This window comes from Ictidomys tridecemlineatus, chromosome 2, assembly GCF_052094955.1.
Source record: "Ictidomys tridecemlineatus isolate mIctTri1 chromosome 2, mIctTri1.hap1, whole genome shotgun sequence".
In the NCBI taxonomy this organism is placed as follows: domain Eukaryota; kingdom Metazoa; phylum Chordata; class Mammalia; order Rodentia; family Sciuridae; genus Ictidomys; species Ictidomys tridecemlineatus.
This window is the reverse complement of record NC_135478.1, coordinates 114728400-114744708: the sequence shown is the minus strand read 5'-3', so window position 1 is coordinate 114744708 and position 16309 is coordinate 114728400. Positions and strand designations below refer to the sequence as shown.

Below are 16309 nucleotides of genomic sequence, written 5' to 3'. Positions count from 1 at the left end.
AAAAATGCAAATAGCTATCACATGTGATTGAAGCACAAACTTTCACAGAAAATAAGTTTCACTTCTATTATGAAAACATCTCACAAGTTAGACTATTTTATAGTCTTGAAAACTTCAACATTAAAGCATCTTTAAAAAAGCAACTAATGCCCCCAAGTGAAAGTGCAAGTTATAAAAAGAGATTTCAGAGCAACAACACATAAGTAGCTTTACCTTCAAGTCAATGTCCACAAACCTGTAAGTGATTCTGTCACTGTGGCTAGAATTTCTATTGGCCCAGGAGTAGAGAGATCCGAGTGTTCAGAATGCCCATCTGAAAAGTCCATCACCTTTTTCATCTCTTCATCATTAAAAGAGAAGTTTGCAGATCCATTTATCTGTTTTGTTTAAAAGTTCAGTTTTATTCTCACTTTAGCAATTCAAATTCTAGAAATAAAACTCACACTAAGTCACAACACCACAATGGCTCCATATTAATCAGTGTTGTAAGTGGGTAAATTCTCACTTTTCCAATGCCACAAAGTTCTTGATTTTCTTACATTCAATTTTTTTTGCTAATTTAGTACAAAATCTTATTTTTAGGAAAAATACACATATTTTCCCATCACAAGTTATAAACTGAAAAAATTACCTTAAATTTTTTTGTAATATTTTTCTTTTCTCCCCAAAAAGATAGAGGTAAAAATGTAAGCACTACATCTCCTTTCACTGGCTTCCCATATGTATACCTGAAAAACAATAAACAGGGTTTTTTTTCCCAAAAAACTTAACATTATCAGAAGAACAAAATAAAAAATATTACTTTCAATAGCATACACTAGCAATCTAATGTAGAAGTATTATATTAAATACATGCTTCTACAGCAAATTTTTAAAAACTAACCCAGGGCCTCCCACATGCGAGTCAAATGCTCTACCACTGAACTACATCTTCTACTATTTTTATTTTATTTTGAGACAGAATTGCTCCAGCTGGCCTCAAACTTTCAATTCTCCTCCCTCAGCCTCCTGAGTAGCTGGGATTACAAGTATGAACCACACCCAATTTGAAGATTTTTAAATGTCAGTTGAACTTGCAATCACCATGGCCAATGACTGCATGTTCCAATATTTGTCAGGAGGGATTTTTGATCTTAGATTCTGAAGCACTGAATGAACTCACAGCTGCCAAAAAAATTATTTTTTGCAAGAAAAATCAAAAATAGTGATTTTTTAAATCTATAGTATCAAACTTATCTTCTTGGATCAAATCTCCTTCTCTGATGTTAGCAGTCTATGTATTATTAGTATCCACTCTCATCATGGGAAATTGTCCTCATGCAAAGGAGAGGCACTCTGATGAGTCATTTTACTGCCAGGAAGTCTTTTTAAAATGTGTTTTCTAGATTTCTTCCATCTCTATTATGAAATTCGAGTCCAAATGTAAAAGTAATTTTGCTTTGCATTCTATAAATTGTATAGTAAACTACAGCTTCCTGAATCCAGTGATTAGACACAGAAATAGCCCCTCATCTGGGTAAACTCAGCTCAAAAGCAAACATTGCAAATCTCAAAAAAAAATTTTCAACCTTCAATGTATCACCCTTCCAAACAAAAATAGTAAAGGTAGTAGAAACCCACATTAGAAACCTTAGCATCAAAATCACTTACTCTAAAGTCTTCCAAACCTAACATTGTTTGTATCTTGTTAAAGATTAAATAAAAGCAAGCTATAATACCAGCATATTGTATTTTACAAAGCTGTATCACATGCTAGTAAAGAATTTTAAAATAATAATTTACTCTCACATGCAAATTTTTAATTTTGGCTTGAATGTGAGGCAGACTTAGCTTTCTACCAAGCTGATAATAATCACTGTGAAACAGGAATACTTAAAATTAGTATCCTAAATAAAATCTGAATGTATTTAGAATGCCTTAATTATTCATAAAATAACTTGACAACATTTGACAAAGCAAATCAAAGATATTCTGGGATAGTATCATTAAGAAGACAAGAATTTTTTTTCTAAAAACATCCATAGTACAAAAATTTATAAAATAACACCTTAAAAAATGAACCCTATAATTAATGTTTCTCTCCACCTACCTTTTTTTTTCTTCATGTTATTTCCAAGATACAAATGTCTCAATTCATCAAATAAATACATTTTAATAAACCTTAGATTAAATAATCTATTTTAATTCTACTGTTCCCAGGAGTTGTAGGAGCAAACTAGATATATGCTGTGTTATTTGATTTAGAATCCTCTAAATCTCACTGTGGTTAGGAAGAAAGAATCTATTATTTATTTTTAATGAGGTAGTTAATAAGCAGATATTCGCATCAAAGGTAACAGACAAATACACTAAAAACTTTTATTTTTTTGGTCACCTCATTTAAAGACCTCAAAACAAAATGAAATCTTTTTTTAGTTCATTCTAATTAGTTATATATGATGGTATAATGCATTTTGACACATCATACATAAATGGAGAATAACTTCTCATTCTTCTGGTTGTATGTGATATAGGATCACACCAATCATGTAGTAATATATGCACATAGGGTATTGTATCAAATAGAACCTTTTAACCTTCTCCAAGAAATTTCTAGCAATGCCCTGAACATTTAAAATAACCTTGATGGAACAGATGTCTACTAGCAAAAAAGAGTAAGCTAAATTGCTTATCATGCATCCATAGAGATGACTATGACAGCTATTATAAAATAGATATTTACAAGATCTTTCTATAATTTAAAACAATCACATGAAAAGTAAGACAACAGAACCCATCTTTCAAAATACACCTGAGGAACTTGATTTCGGGTTCTACTCTCTACTCCCTAATTTGATAAGACCAAACCTATTGCCCATCCAACTCAACCTGGTTCACTCCAAATCACAACTTTTAAATTTGGTATGAAGACCTTGGCTGTGCTACATACAGCTTGGAACTGAAATCTTAGGAGCTGTGTGTTCATGCAATGTTCTTCCAGCAGTATTTATTGGATGCCTATTCCATAGCTGACATGTACTAAGCACCAAGGTGCAGTAGTAAGACAGACTCATTTTCAAAGAAGTGGACCAGCAAACAGCAAAGCTGTGCAACTAGTTCTGTGATGAAAGAGGGTCCGGGGGAGTAGCCACGCCTTGAAATTACCTAAATAAAGATCATAGAAAGCATTTTTCCTTCTTGAAAACACAAGTGAAATTTGGGGAGTAGAGTTTGAGAGAGAGGAGAAGGGGCTGCATGGTGTCAGGAAATACATTTAATGGAAACTGCAACAGTAATTAAGAAGAGATGATGTAGGTCTGAATCAAGGAAGTAGCCGTGGAGAAAAGTGGATGGATTTGAGAGATATGAAGGAGACAGAATCAACAGCACTGGTGGTTGATTGGATATGGGAATTGTTAAAAGAGAAGGAAGAGCATGGCTGACTGGAGCAGCTAAACCAATGAAGGTTCAGTCCACCAAGATGGCAGGAGGGGTGTCACAGAAGAAGCATCAGGTTTCAGAGAAGTGATATGCTTAGTTAAGAGCCTATAAGATACCTGAGGGGAGATGTCTAGTGTACAGCAAGATATGAGCATCTAAACCTCAAGACAGACATTGGGGCTGAAGACAAGGATTTAAGAGTCGTCAAATTATACACCATAGCCTGCTGAGGGCCATTACCAAGTAGGAATGACGCATCGAAATTTCCTTGCCAAGTGTACCCCTTGCTGCTTAGAGGACATTTGATGGAACATTGCATACATGCTTTAATAAGGTGACCTTGCTCAAGGACCAAGGCGGATTCGGGTTTAGAGCTGATCAGGTTTGAGGAAGTAACCGGCTCCTTGAGTTTAAGGCGTTGCCAGTTTAAGATAATGGGTTTTAGGGAAGTTGGAAGTTGAAGATTATTGCTGGGATTAGGGTGTTCCTGCTGCTTGTTCCCATTGAGTTCTCGTGAGATTAAAATGGGATTTGGAGAGAGCCTCGTGGGGTAGGTGAATTGTGCGGGTAGACGGCAGAACGCGTTTGCCCCTGGACCTGTGTGGAGGCGGTGTGAGAGCTGGAATAAAGAATTGCTGTTTGAACCTACAAAGGTGTGTGGTGGCTCGTGATTCTGGTGCCAAGCCGAGACATTGGCCCTTGGCATTTTGGTGGCCCGTACGCGGAACGTCTGAATTTGGAGGTGAGTAAAATCGCTCGCCCCTGAGGGAAGGCGAGAGAATGGGTGACCATTTCAAAAAACAATGTGTTCTTGTTTTGATTTATTTCGTTTTTGTTTCAAGCTGCCTATCCCTAGAAATTTCTCAGGCAAACTGGGAAAAATGGTTGGCTCAAGGTTTGAAGTTTGTTAGCCCCGAGAAAGAGAAAATTGATACAGTGAATTTTTATTCAGTTTTTGTTTCATTCAGTTGTGGTTTTGTTTTGTGTTATCTTATTGGGTTGCGTTATCTTTATAGAAGATTAGAAATTATTAAAAAAGAAGCTGAAAAAGTGTTAAGTAAATTGTTAGAGATTCAGACCATGGAGGAAGACATTTTAGGTCAAGCAAAAGAGAAGGTCTCTCGAGCTAGTCAGAGAAAGGGAGAAAATTTAAAGGAAAAGGGGTTATTAGAAAAAAGGCCACAACAAGAGGCTGTCACTAACTCCGTTTTACCAGAGGGTGTAATTCAACCAACAGCCCCACCGATGGAGACAGCTGAATGGCCCTCAAACCCCGTAGTTGATAGATGGGATCCTGAGACAGGACCTCAAAGATTAGCATGCCCTGTATTTGAACAGGCAGGAGGGCGGCGAATTCACCGTATTTTAGAATTTAAAACAGTGAAGCAGTTAAAGGAGGCTGTAACAACCTATGGTCCTCAAGCCCCCTTCATGGTAAGCATGGTGGAGTCCATTACTAACTTGGACATGACGCCAGCAGATTGGGCTAGCATGTGTAAATCTGTGCTAAATGGAGGACAATATTTGTTATGGAAGGTTGCCAATGAGGAATTTTGCATGGAGACAGCTAGGCGAAATGCAGCAGCCGGTTACCCTCAAAGAAGTCTTGAAATGTTATTAGGAAGGGGACCTTATGAGGGTCAGCGGCAACAAATGGAATATGATCCTGCTGTATATGTACAGATTGCTGCAGACGCAGTTAGGGCATGGAAGACTTTACAAGGACATGGAGATTTACAAGGTCAGCTATCTAAGGTAATACAGAGACCTAATGAACCTTACGCTGACTTTGTAGATAGGCTTATTCAAACGGCTGCCAAAATTTTTGGTGACACAGAACAAGCAATGCCATTAATAAAACAACTGGCTTATGACCAAGCAAATCGTTGCTGCAGAGAGGTTATTAGACCATGGAGACATGAAGATTTAAACACATATATTAAATTATGTAGAGATGTTAATGAACAAGGGCAAGTCTTGGCAGCTGCAGTACAACAGGCTTTAGATGCCAGGCTAGAAACATGCTATAATTGTGAACAAACAGGACATTTTAAAAGGAGTTGCCCCATAAGAGGAGGGTTTAACAAAACTAGAAATCAAAGGAATAGAATACCGGGTATTTGCCCACGATGCCATAGAGGGAGACATTGGGCTAATGAATGCCGTTCTCAAACCACCATAGAAGGTACTCCCTTATCAAAAAACGGACAAGGATCAGGTATTTACCCACGATATCGTGGAGAAAGGCACCAGGCTTCATTGCCAAAAAACGGACTGGGGGGCCCAATGCTCCGGGGCCCACAACCACAAATATACGGGGCAGTGGAGGAACCCAGCAACCCCATCAGGGTGGTGCCCTGGACACATTGTCCATTAAATCCCTCATCAGACAAACCCGAGGGAGCGCAGGGTTGGACATCTGTGCCTCTCCCAGAGCAGTATTAACTCCAGAGATGGGAGTTCAAATCATTCCTACAGGAGTAAAAGGACCTCTTCCCCAAGGAACAGTAGGCTTATTGTTGGGACGTAGTTCATCTACATTAAAAGGACTTATGATAAGTCCTGGGGTAATTGATCCCGATTATGTAGGTGAAATAAAAATTATAGCTAGTTCTCCAGGAGGTATATCAGTAATTTCACCTGGAGATAGAATAGCACAGTTGTTAATACTACCCAGCCTACATAATAAGTTCTCTAGTCTTAATGTAGAAAGAGGTTCCAAGGGATTAGGCTCCACAGGTGTAGATTGGGCTATGTTGTCTTTAAATTTAGATTCTCGCCCAATGTTAAAACTAAATATTCAGGGTCGTGACTTTAATGGACTGCTGGACACAGGTGCTGACCTTAGCATCATATCTCTTCAAGAATGGCCAAAACATTGGCCATTACAACAAGCCACTCAAACGCTTCGAGGCCTAGGAGTGGCGACTAATCCCCATAGAAGTGCTATGGTATTAGATTGGAAGGATCCTGAAGGATGTGAAGGAACTATACAGCCATATGTTTTGGATCACCTTCCTATTAATTTATGGGGACGAGATGTCCTAGATCAACTAGGTTTGATGTTAACAAATAACATCAATCCTAATGTGCCCACTACTAGGGCTAGACAAGGTATCAGGAAAGAAAAAAGATTAGGAAAACAAGAACAAGGTATAGCAGCGCCAATTCAAATAGATCAAGGAACAGACAGACATGGGTTGGATTTTCAAAAAGGGCCACTGAGACAATCAAAATTACTTGGAAATCAGAAAGACCAGTGTGGGTTCCTCAGTGGCCCCTGACTAAAGAAAAGATAAAAGTAGCCCATGAACTGGTCAAACAACAATTAGCGGAAGGACATTTACAACCTTCCGTATCTCCTCATAATACTCCCATTTTTCTTATCAAAAAGAAATCGGGTAAATGGAGATTATTACAAGATTTAAGAGCAATTAATAATGAAATGGTCATTATGGGACCTGCTCAATCAGGGATTCCTCAATTGTCTGCTTTACCAAAAACGTGGCATGTTTTAGCTATAGACATTAAAGATTGCTTTTTTTCGATTCCAATTCATTCCGAGGATAGTCCACGTTTTGCATTTACTATCCCTGCATTAAATCATGAAGGTCCTGATGAGAGATATGAATGGAAAGTACTCCCTCAAGGAATGGCTAACAGTCCAACTATGTGTCAAATATATGTTAATAAAGCAATCCAGCCACTTAGAAATCAAAATCCTGAACTAAAAATATTTCACTATATGGATGATGTATTATTGGCACATAAAGATAAAAACACATTGCTGGAATGTTATGCCACACTTACAAACTTGTTAAAAAATTATAATCTAGAGATAGGAATAGACAAAGTACAATTAAATTTTCCAATTAATTATTTAGGAGTTCTATTATCCTCAACCATGGTCCGTCCACCTAAAATTCAAATACGAGTAGATCAACTCAAATCACTTAATGACTTTCAAAAGTTGTTGGGAGATATAAATTGGATAAGGCCTTATCTAGGCATACCAACAGGAGAGTTGGGACCTTTGTTTGATATTCTAAAAGGTCCATCAGATCCAAATTCACCCCGAATGTTAACTCCTAAAGCTAGAAAGGCATTAAAAATTATTGAGACATATATGGAAAATATGCATTTAGATAGAATTGATATGTTTGCCTTTATTATTTATTGTATTACCAACAAGAAATATTCCTACAGGAGTATTTTGGCAGGAAGGTCCATTATTGTGGATACATTTATCTTATTCTCCTAACACTATTCTTACTAGGTATCCTGAGGCTGTAGGACAATTAATACTCAAAGGTATAAGAGCAGCAAAGACAGTGTTTGGAATTTCTCCCAATAAAATTATTACTCCATATACTATGGAGCAAATTGATGAGTTAGCTAATGAATTAAATACTTGGGCAATAATCATGTGTAAATTGAATGTTTCATTTGATAATCATTTACCATCTAATCCTTTGTTGTCTTTTTGGTCTAAGCATCCTGTAGTTTTTCCTAAAATGACAAGAAAAACACCTATCATGAATGCTCCAAATATATTCACTGATGGGTCTAATAATGGTACAGCTGCAGTAGTTACCCCTGATCAAACTTTTACATTTTTAGTTCCCAAACAGCTCAAAAGGTAGAGCTTAATGCAGTTCTACAAGCTTTTGTGATGTTCAAAGATTCTGTATTTAATTTATTCTCTGATAGCCAGTATGTAGTTAATGCTATAACATCCCTTGAAGATGCTGGTAGGATTTCCCCTTCCTCTACTGTTTTCTCTTTGTTTTCCACTATACAAAGTCTAATCTGGGATAGAAAAGATCCATTCTTTATAGGACATATCAGGGCACATACAGGATTGCCTGGAGCCCTTAGTTTGGGTAATGATTTAGCAGATAAAACTACACATGATATACATATTTTTTCTACTGTAGAAGAAGCTACAAATTTTCATAAAAGGTTTCATGTTAATGCTAATACTTTACAAAAGCGTTTTAAAATAACTAAGGAACAAGCCAGGCATATAATAAAACAATGTCAGAATTGTGTGACCTTTTTACCACAAGTTAATCTTGGAGTCAATCCTAGAGGACTGATACCTAACCATATTTGGCAGATGGACGTCACACACTTGCCAGAATTTGGAAAATTAAAATATTTACATGTTACAGTTGATACTTCTTCCGGATTTTTGATGGGCTCCCTTCATGCCGGAGAAAAAACTAAAGATGTTATAGCTCATTGCTTACAAAATTTTGCCACTGTGGGTGTTCCTAAACAGTTAAAAACTGATAACGGTCCTGGTTATACGTCTAAATCTTTTAAACAATTTTGCTCATCATTTGGTATTACTCATATAACAGGAATCCCATACAATCCACAGGGACAAGGCATAGTTGAAAGAGCTCATCAAACTATTAAAATGTACCTATTAAAGCAAAAAGAGGGAATTGGAAAGGGGTATATATCCCCCAAAGATAAACTTAAAATAACCCTTTTTACTCTAAACTTTCTAAATTTGGATTCATCAGGACTTAGTGCTGCGGAAAGACATATGTATCCGAAAAATGTACATAAGCCTAAGGTACTTTGGAAAGATATTCTAACAGGACAATGGAAAGGTCCCGACCCAGTTATTGTCTGGAGTCGGGGTTCCGTTGTGTGTTCCCACAGGGAGAACAGCAGCCGATTTGGATTCCAGAGAGGTTAACCAAAACAATTTCTACAGAAAAAGAAGATGATTTGACTGAAATCCATAACAGCTGATATCCAGAGCTCCAGCTTGGCTATTCTTACATCTGCGACAGTGATTAATCACGGTGCTTTTTTTCAATATCTATTTTATTATTGCATTTTTCCCACATCGTAAAGTTCTATTTTATTTTTTGAGCTCATACAAACCTAGGTTAATGTTTTTCTGATCAGTTTTGTTTTTTGACTGTGTTTTATTTTTTTGACTGTGGAGTTTTTAAACATTGCAATGGAGATTTTACATAGGTAAAGCTACAAGGCCGTTATTATTGTCTTATGTGTTGTATGTTATGTCTGCACTGTTTTGTGTTGCATGTCAGTATGTGTGTATGTCCATATTTTTATATGAGGAGCGCTCATGAAAAAATGGATCCGAATTTTCTTTTTTTATTCACGTGATTTAAGTGGTTTAATTTAAATTAGGTAAACAGCTGTTAATGATTGTTTTCAAAGGTGGTTAACAGATCTGTTTGCTTATTAATTTAAATTAGGTAAACAGCTGTTAATGATTGCTTTCAAAGGTGGTTAATAGATCTGTTTGCTTACTATTGTTTTTAAAGGTGATTAACAGATCTGTTTGTTTACTTTCACTTTAACTTTTCATCATATTTAATAATTCTGTTCAGGATAATGTCTCTTTAACATCATTGCCAGAATTCCCATCTCCATCCCAGTGCCGGTGAAGACAAAGAAAACCAAACTACAGCTTCTATGATAGCTACCACAGTAAACTGTATAAACTGATGCATCAATGAATATAACTCAACAAGTAATGCTCAATCAAGGACTTGATTTACTTTGGGAGGAAATGGACATATTGATAGACTCCTCCGATTTGAACTGCCTGCAGAACTTGCCTGGACTATATATCAGTTGCATGCATTGTGAACTATCGTCTGGTGCAGCGAATTGTGGTACTGCTGGCATATTTTTGCTGATGGTGTCACCAGTGATGCAATTTCCTTGCCAGCGCACCCCATGTTAATTGTGGTAATGCTGACATCTTTGCTGATGGTGTCACCAGTGATGCAATTTTTCCAAAGGAGCCGTCAATTGGCTTGGTGTCGTGGCATTTCTGTATCTTCCTCCCTTCTACTAGTGATGGTCTAAAATTTGGGGGCCAACAGAGGTGAGGCAAGAACCTCACCCCCCCACTGGCACCAAGGTTAAATTTGGGGGCCAACAGAGGTGAGGCAAGAACCTCACCCCCCCCACTGGTGCTTAGGCCTATCCACAAGCATGGCTGAATGCTGGACCGGTAGTCAGCGACGGGTTGATCTGATTGCAGTGGATTCAACCTAAGACAGGGGACTGACGCCTAGAGGTCAGTTCATCCGATGACGGGTAAGAACCATATGTTGAATTGGACAACCTACCAGGCACGGTCCTAAGCCACATTGCTTGTTGTTTAATTAATCAGAAGGGGGGAGATGCTGAGGGCCATTACCAAGTAGGAATGACGCATCGAAATTTCCTTGCCAAGCGTACCCCTTGCTGCTTAGAGGACATTTGATGGAACATTGCATGCATGCTTTAATAAGGTGACCTTGCTCAAGGACCAAGGCGGATTCGGGTTTAGAGCTGATCAGGTTTGAGGAAGTAACCGGCTCCTTGAGTTTAAGGCGTTGCCAGTTTAAGATAATGGGTTTTAGGGAAGTTGGAAGTTGAAGATTATTGCTGGGATTAGGGTGTTCCTGCTGCTTGTTCCCATTGAGTTCTCGTGAGATTAAAATGGGATTTGGAGAGAGCCTCGTGGGGTAGGTGAATTGTGCGGGTAGACGGCAGAACGCGTTTGCCCCTGGACCTGTGTGGAGGCGGTGTGAGAGCTGGAATAAAGAATTGCTGTTTGAACCTACAAAGCTGTGAGTGCCTCGTGATTCTGGTGCCAAGCCGAGACATTGGCCTTGGCAATAGCCGAATCCCAAGCCGTGGGGAAGGAAATGAAATAAACGTGTACAGAAAGAAGAGTGCCAAAGATGGAACTCTGAGGAACAAGAACTTTTCAAAGATGGACAGGAAAGAAGAGACTGCAAAGAGTCTAAAAGGAGTAGTTAAAGGCAAGGAGCAACCCCAGAAAGGAAATTAGAGTGGATAGCAATGCCAAATGCTACAAAAGGGGAAAAAAATATAAAAAATATTTTTTAAAAAATGTGCCCATGAGACTGAGCAGGAAGGAGGCCTTTATGATCATGGTGAAAGCAATTCTGACTGATTGTAGGTGGTTGAGGAATGAATGGAATGTGAAGAAGTGGAAAATGCACTGTGACTGGCTGTGAAGAAGCCAGAGATAGGGCCCTGGATGGAAGGACAGGGGAGGGTTTGTTTCTTTAATGATAGAGATGATTAAGAGTGAAGATGCCTCTAAAGAACAAAAGGTTAAAGATACTGAACGGAAAAGTCCCGACTCAGGAAGAGGAAGTGGGATTGGAACTCTCCTGATAGCAGCCTGACAAGGACCAAGTGGAGGAATTAGCCTTTAGAAGGAAAAGAACTGCAGCTTTCATCATGACAGACAGGATGATGGAGATGCAGACAGGGAGAATGATGGTTACGATCATCTCCACCTCTACTGGGACACAGTATTTATAGAGTATGTGTAGGCTCAGCTATAAGCTGATTTAAAAAAAAAAAAAAGCCAGGCATGGTGATGCATGCCTGTAATCCCATCAGGCTGAGGCAGGAGGATCACAAGTTCAAGGCCAGCCTCAGCAATTTAGAGAGTCCCTAAGCAACTTAGTGAGACCCTCTCTCAAAATAAAAAAAATAAATAAAAAATGGCTGAGGGTGTAGCTCAATGGTTAAAGCACCCCTAGGGTCAATCCCAAGTACCAAAACAGAAACCTGATAAAAAGATCTCACTGACCCAAGTATTTCCTTACTCTACTGCAGTGTGGTAAACTACATTCTCAGTCGGATTCTCAAGGCAAAAGCAGACTCTTCTGAAATTCACTGGTAGGCCCAGCACTCTATTTTGGTATAGAGGGAATGTTCATGATTTATTCACAGGCCTTGGCAGGGAAAGGGAAGGGTTCACACCATGTTAGTTGCAATTCTTCTGAAGTCACACAAAAGACCCAAGTTTGCACTGCTCTGGAATAGAACTATCTGTCACCCCCATGGACATCACCTCCAGGCAACTGAAGCCTGAAGGAGATTTTAATAGAAAGGAAGGACAGAATAGATCATCACCAGAGCTAGCCAGATCTGAAAGCAGCAAAGAGGCTCACAATCCACACCTGAAATACCAAGCACACTGTGATGGTCCTGTAGGTGTGTCAACTTCGCCACGCTAGATCATCCTATTACAAAATCAAACACTAATCTCGGTATTGAGGTAATGGTATTTTATAGATGTTGTTAGAATTCATAATTGGTTCGCTCTAAGTAAAAGAGATTTTCCTAGATATCTGAGTGGGCCTGATTCAATCAATTCACAGATCTTAAAAGCAGCGCTAGGATTTCCCTAAATTCTGCCTGTGGAGGCAACTTAGGCCTCTGCCTGAGAATTATAGCCTCATCCTCCATTCCTGGCAGCCTGCCCTATGGATCTTGCACTACCTAACCAGTGCCGCAATCACTAAGCCTACCTCTTGTAATATATCCTCTTGTACTAAACATATATTACTATATGTTTCTTACTGCTTCTACTTCTCTGGCCAACCTCTATACACATACTAAGATTGCAATACAGCGAGCACTACAGAAATGCCAGGAGACTATCACAAATATGTCATTCTCAACTGTTAGTTAGAAATTCAAGCATTACAAACTGTGGTGAAACTATAAGGTTCCCTATTGGGCTTGAGGTAAGGATATTAGTGGTGAGAGCTCAGAGGGTCCATGGCGCCCTAAAATTATATGTAAAATTTTCTGGAGGTTACTCAACTTTAACAACCACTGTTTTGACTGTTTCTACTAAATTTTCTGGCACACCTCTGGAAACCAAAAACAGAATCAAAGAAGAGATCCAGGCTCAATCCAACCTATGTGGACATGGATTGTGCTGATCTACATATATTTGGGGTTTGTACCAGAGTTGTTCCAAGTTTTAAAAACATTTACCAAAGAACTCAAACCCCAAACAGGATGCTGAACCTTTGACTAAAATCAAGTATAGTATAATAATGATGTAAAATGCAGGCATTTGTGTGTTTTCTAAACCAAAAATCCATCCACAGCCTCCAAATTCATATTGGACGTTGTTTCTTGAACACAAGCAGATATTAATTTGGTATAAATCATAGACATGATTTTGTTTCTGTATTGTGTGTTTCATGTAACTTTTTTTGTTATTGTTGCACACTTTAAAGCAGGAATTTTTAGAACATTTTGGATTGTGAAGTGCTTGCTTCTGCCAGGAGACTCACTGCCCATTGCTTACACTGACATAGATCCTCACCAGTGGAGATACAGTGGTGAGACAGCAGTAGGGGAGTCCAGTTTTTCTTAGCTCTTAGAAATAAATTTCAGAAGCTGAAGCACAGATACAGACACATCAAAAAATAAAAGCTACAAAAGACCAATCCTTCAATTACTTGAGGCCCATCCCAGCCTGAACCACTAGTCTAGAACTCTGAGTATGCTTTTTGCCTCAGCAATACAAAATGCTGTGCTGTTCAAGCTAGGGGGTCCAAATCATGACAGCCACCAGACATATATGAGACAGGGTAAATTGAAGGTCTCTGTGTACATATGGTGAAATGAATGAATGTTGATTATTCACATATCTGCCAATTTCAATAAGACAACCACTTCCTCTCCCACCTCCATTATCAATGAGAAAAACAGCATAGAATTTAAGAAAAGCTAAGTTAGTTGCCTCAACTCTACATCATCTAAATGGAGAATAAGGAAATACACATAATTTTTTTTTAATATGGCAACTTATAATGTATATCCTTAAAGTAGTCTTGGTTTTGGGAAATATTTTAGGACTAGATTGGCTTGGAAACAGAGACATGGATATAAAGACCTGTCTCATGCTTGATTACTTATTATAAATAGTTGTTTATCACCCAGTAGGATATTTTGATAAGCAAAGCATAGTGCTAATATTCTGGAATATATAATGAGCTTTTTGTTTTACAGTTTTATAATGATTGAGAGTCTTATCAAAAGAAAAGTAATACTTACTTTGCGGTGATGGTACCATTTAAATTCTTAGAAGTCAAAGAACAATATAATGGTGTCTGCAAAGCAACTTCAAATTTTGGTAACACTGGGGGAAAAAAGCAATCTTTTAAAGAATATGTTTTACCATTATCTTCAGCTTAGCAAAATAAAAAATTAAATTTTTCTGAAATAGTTGATAATTTTTATTACTTAAACTTAGAATCATTAGAATCCAAACATACATTGACACAGATGAAAACCCCTGTATTCAAATTAGAAATCCTTACTTAGGTCATCTTTATGTAATTAAGTATGAAATATGTTTTAATTAATACTATTTGACATAAAGCACCCCACCAGAGCAAAAAATGTTTGTTTGCTTTTTTCTGATCTACTGAAATTGTTTTCTATAGTTTCACTGATCAAAGACAGATCTAAGTCTCATAACAAGGAACCTCACCATTCAATTAACAGAAGACAAATATCAAAAAGACCTCTGGGTCCCATGGAGGGAAGACTTTCAGCTCAAATAATGCTAAAGGCCCTCTTCATGCTCCAAGTCCCTCCTATACCCTGGGCCAATCTAAGACAGGAGGCCAAAAGGGAAATTCAAATACCTTCTCCTCACACATTGTAGGTTGGCAATTATATGCTGTACCCCACCCGCTAGAAACAGTGTGTGCTGAGATCCTAAGCCTGAGCCACAAAGGGATAAATAAGCACACTACTTTCCAGAATTTCAGCTGCCTGAATGAAACACAGTCTCAAAAAGTGGCACAAATTAAATGAAAAAACTCAATATACAAACTCAAAGTATCTACTTAAATGGTAAACTAAGATGGAGATCCCATGCTTCCACCTTCATCTCTCCTCCATTCATAAACCAACTAGCTGAATCCACAGTTTTCATCTGTTTTTAACACAATATTATAAGTGCTGCACTTATAAGAATATGATTAACCTGATTTAAATGGGTGGTCTTCAGCAATGTTGACCAAATAAAAATGTGGAAAATAATTGACAGTAAGATGGGGTTTTTTAAATTTGATTTTGTGGTGTGATGATGAAACCCAGGGCCTTTTGCATGCTCTACCACTGAACCCCAATGTTTTTATATTTATTCATTTATTTATTTATTTATTTTGCTTTTTGGTACCAGGGTGCCTTACCACCAAGCCACATTCCTAGTTCTTTTTTTCTTTTTTTTTTTTTTTTCCTATTTTGAGACAAGCCTTAACAAGTTGCTCAGGCCAGCTTTGAACTTGGGATCCTCCTACCTCAGCCTCCTGAGTTGCTAGGATTAGAGGCATGTATCATTGCACTACACACGACTAACCCCAATGTTTTGACTTTTAAAAACTCAAAAATTTTAAAATATTTTATGGTCACAACAAATAGAAAAAAAAAAACTATATAAAAGGAAAAGACTAGCATAATGAGAATTTAGGTAATATTTTTTCCTACTTTATTCTTTTAGTGAGATTTTAGAACTTTATAAAGGAAAATACTTGTTTAGACCTATAAGGAACACCAGAATTTTATCTCCACTGGAATTTTTACTTTAAGTAACCTATCTCTTGACAATTTCTCTTATCTCTGTAGAAAGTAATAAATGTGTTGTTGTTGTTGTTGTTGTTGTTGTTTTCCTTCAAAATAAACTGAGGAACTCACCATATTCTGAGACTTGAAATGATTGATAATATGTCTGGTCCTATTGGGAGGAAAAAGAAAAAAGACAAAGCATATGAGCTCTTATTCAATCATTTTGCTTGCTTACTTACCTGCATATAAACGTTTAGAAAATTAACTTTGTTACATTTATGATTTAATGAACAAAACAGTTTATCTTAATTTGTGAAAGTTTATTTTTAGACAAATGCAATAATAAGCTTACGAAATTTCAGAGTTTTACTTCTCAACTTTGCTTACATAAACAGATGACCTATCTCTTGAGATAGGTCATTTAAATAAAACTGTTTAATATGGTTTCCATCATTTGCAAAATAAGATTAAATTTGATAAT

The 16309-nt window shown here is 37.6% G+C and overlaps 1 protein-coding gene across 1 annotated transcript in view; it reads right to left on the bottom strand.

The window, feature by feature from the left end:
• Positions 1-16073, bottom strand: part of LOC144368481 (CD109 antigen-like) — a 79471-nt gene extending 63398 nt beyond the window's left edge. Inside the window, exons 1-5 of the mRNA XM_078027430.1 lie at positions 16068-16073; positions 15958-15997; positions 14308-14392; positions 632-728; positions 236-377 (exon numbers count right to left, since the gene is read on the bottom strand). Coding sequence (XP_077883556.1) covers positions 236-377; positions 632-728; positions 14308-14392; positions 15958-15997; positions 16068-16073 — 370 coding nt within the window. The remainder of the gene's footprint in view (positions 1-235; positions 378-631; positions 729-14307; positions 14393-15957; positions 15998-16067) is intronic.
• Between the last annotated feature and the right edge of the window lie 236 nt (positions 16074-16309).